At 30.0% G+C, this 1,571-nt stretch overlaps 1 protein-coding gene across 1 annotated transcript; it reads left to right on the top strand.

The window, feature by feature from the left end:
* On the top strand, nt 1-700 carry LOC101245287 (monothiol glutaredoxin-S10). The gene has a single exon (XM_004229164.5). It carries the CDS (start codon nt 131-133, stop codon nt 437-439), a length of 309 nt encoding a protein of 102 aa, XP_004229212.1. The 5' UTR covers nt 1-130; the 3' UTR covers nt 440-700.
* Nucleotides 701-1,571: the final 871 nt, after the last annotated feature.

The following is a 1,571-nucleotide window of genomic DNA, read 5'->3' as shown; positions in this document are numbered from 1 at the left end:
TTCATAACATCTCCATTGCCATCTCAAAACCAACTCTCTAGTCTCTAGCAAAATCCAACTTCAAGAAAAATAAACTAAACCCTATATATATAAACCAAAAATTCAAATCAAATTAAATAACAATCGCGATATGGAACGTGTAGTGAAAGTTGCATCACAAAAGGCAGTTGTGATATTTAGCAAGAGTTCATGTTGCATGTGTCATGCAATTAAGAGGTTATTTTACGAGCAAGGTGTTAGCCCTTTGATTTATGAACTTGATGAAGATATGAATGGACGCGATATGGAGAGATCTCTCCTCAGGTTAGGCTGTAGCCCGGCTGTACCAGCCGTGTTTATTGGTGGTCGATTTGTGGGATCAGCTAACACTGTTATGACACTTCATATCAATGGTTCACTCAAAAAGATGCTTAAAGATGCAGGAGCTTTATGGCTTTAGTCATGAGAAACCCTTTGCTTACATATATATATTTAAAAAAAACAAGGCCTTTCTTTTTTTTGGGCTCTTTAAATTTTGTACTTTATGTCAAACTTCTTCCTTCATGGCTTTTTATTTTTATATAATAAGCCATGATCTTTATGAGAAGAGTTAAATGTTGAATGCAATTTCTATTTAAAAAAATAGAAATGCAACAATGTTTTTTAAGTGTGTAGTACTATCTCTTTCACTCATCTTTTTATGAATATCTGTCTGTTTCAATTTGTTTGTCTTAATTCAATTTGACATAAAACTTAAATAAAAATATAAATAAAGAAAGAAATCATTCTTTTTAAAAAATACTAAAAAGAAAATGAGATCAAAACTTTTGAAATGGAGAAAATATTTGTTTAGCAAACTAACAAGAAAAGCAAAACAAACAAATGAGAACGAAGAGAGTTTACTTGGGCAAGTATATAATATAAAGTTATAAACAACACTATCCGACCATATTTAAAAGGTTATAGCACATAATGTTATTATTTTGGTATGTACAAATGATTAGACCAAAAGTTAAGCACTTAAACATTGTGTTAATTAACTAATAATTTTTGCAATGATTAATTAAGACAGTAATGTGAAGATTCGAAAGTGTGTCAAAAACTTGAAGTGACATCTCTCAAAATGAACATTTGTAACGTCATTCTGGTGAATGCACATATATTCTCCAAGATAACTAAGAAAAAGGCCACTTTTTAAGTTTATATTCTCACTGTCGTCCCATTAACATATTTAGAACCTTTTTTTTCTTTTTCTTTTGAGTATTTTCTTTGGATGACATAAGAAGACGTAAGAGGGTCACAAATGTCTTTAGCTTATATTATCAGGAATAAAATTAAAATGTGCTTAGTTAATAGTTTGGTCTAAAAATATTATGGGAATTTCATTAAGCTATCGATTATATGAAAATCCAATAATCTAGGAGCAAGTTTAGCGATCGATTAGCTAGGGATTATCGATAGCTAATTTCATGTTAATGGATGACATTTTTGTTAAGAATCTATTAGATGTTAGAAAACATTAATGGATGATTGATTTTCAAGGCTAATAGTATTGACTTAGGATTAACGGGTGCAATTTAGACAAACATCCA

Source organism: Solanum lycopersicum, chromosome 1 (assembly GCF_036512215.1).
Source record: "Solanum lycopersicum chromosome 1, SLM_r2.1".
In the NCBI taxonomy this organism is placed as follows: domain Eukaryota; kingdom Viridiplantae; phylum Streptophyta; class Magnoliopsida; order Solanales; family Solanaceae; genus Solanum; species Solanum lycopersicum.
Note: the sequence above shows the minus strand (reverse complement) of the source record. Positions and strands in the feature narration are given on the sequence as shown.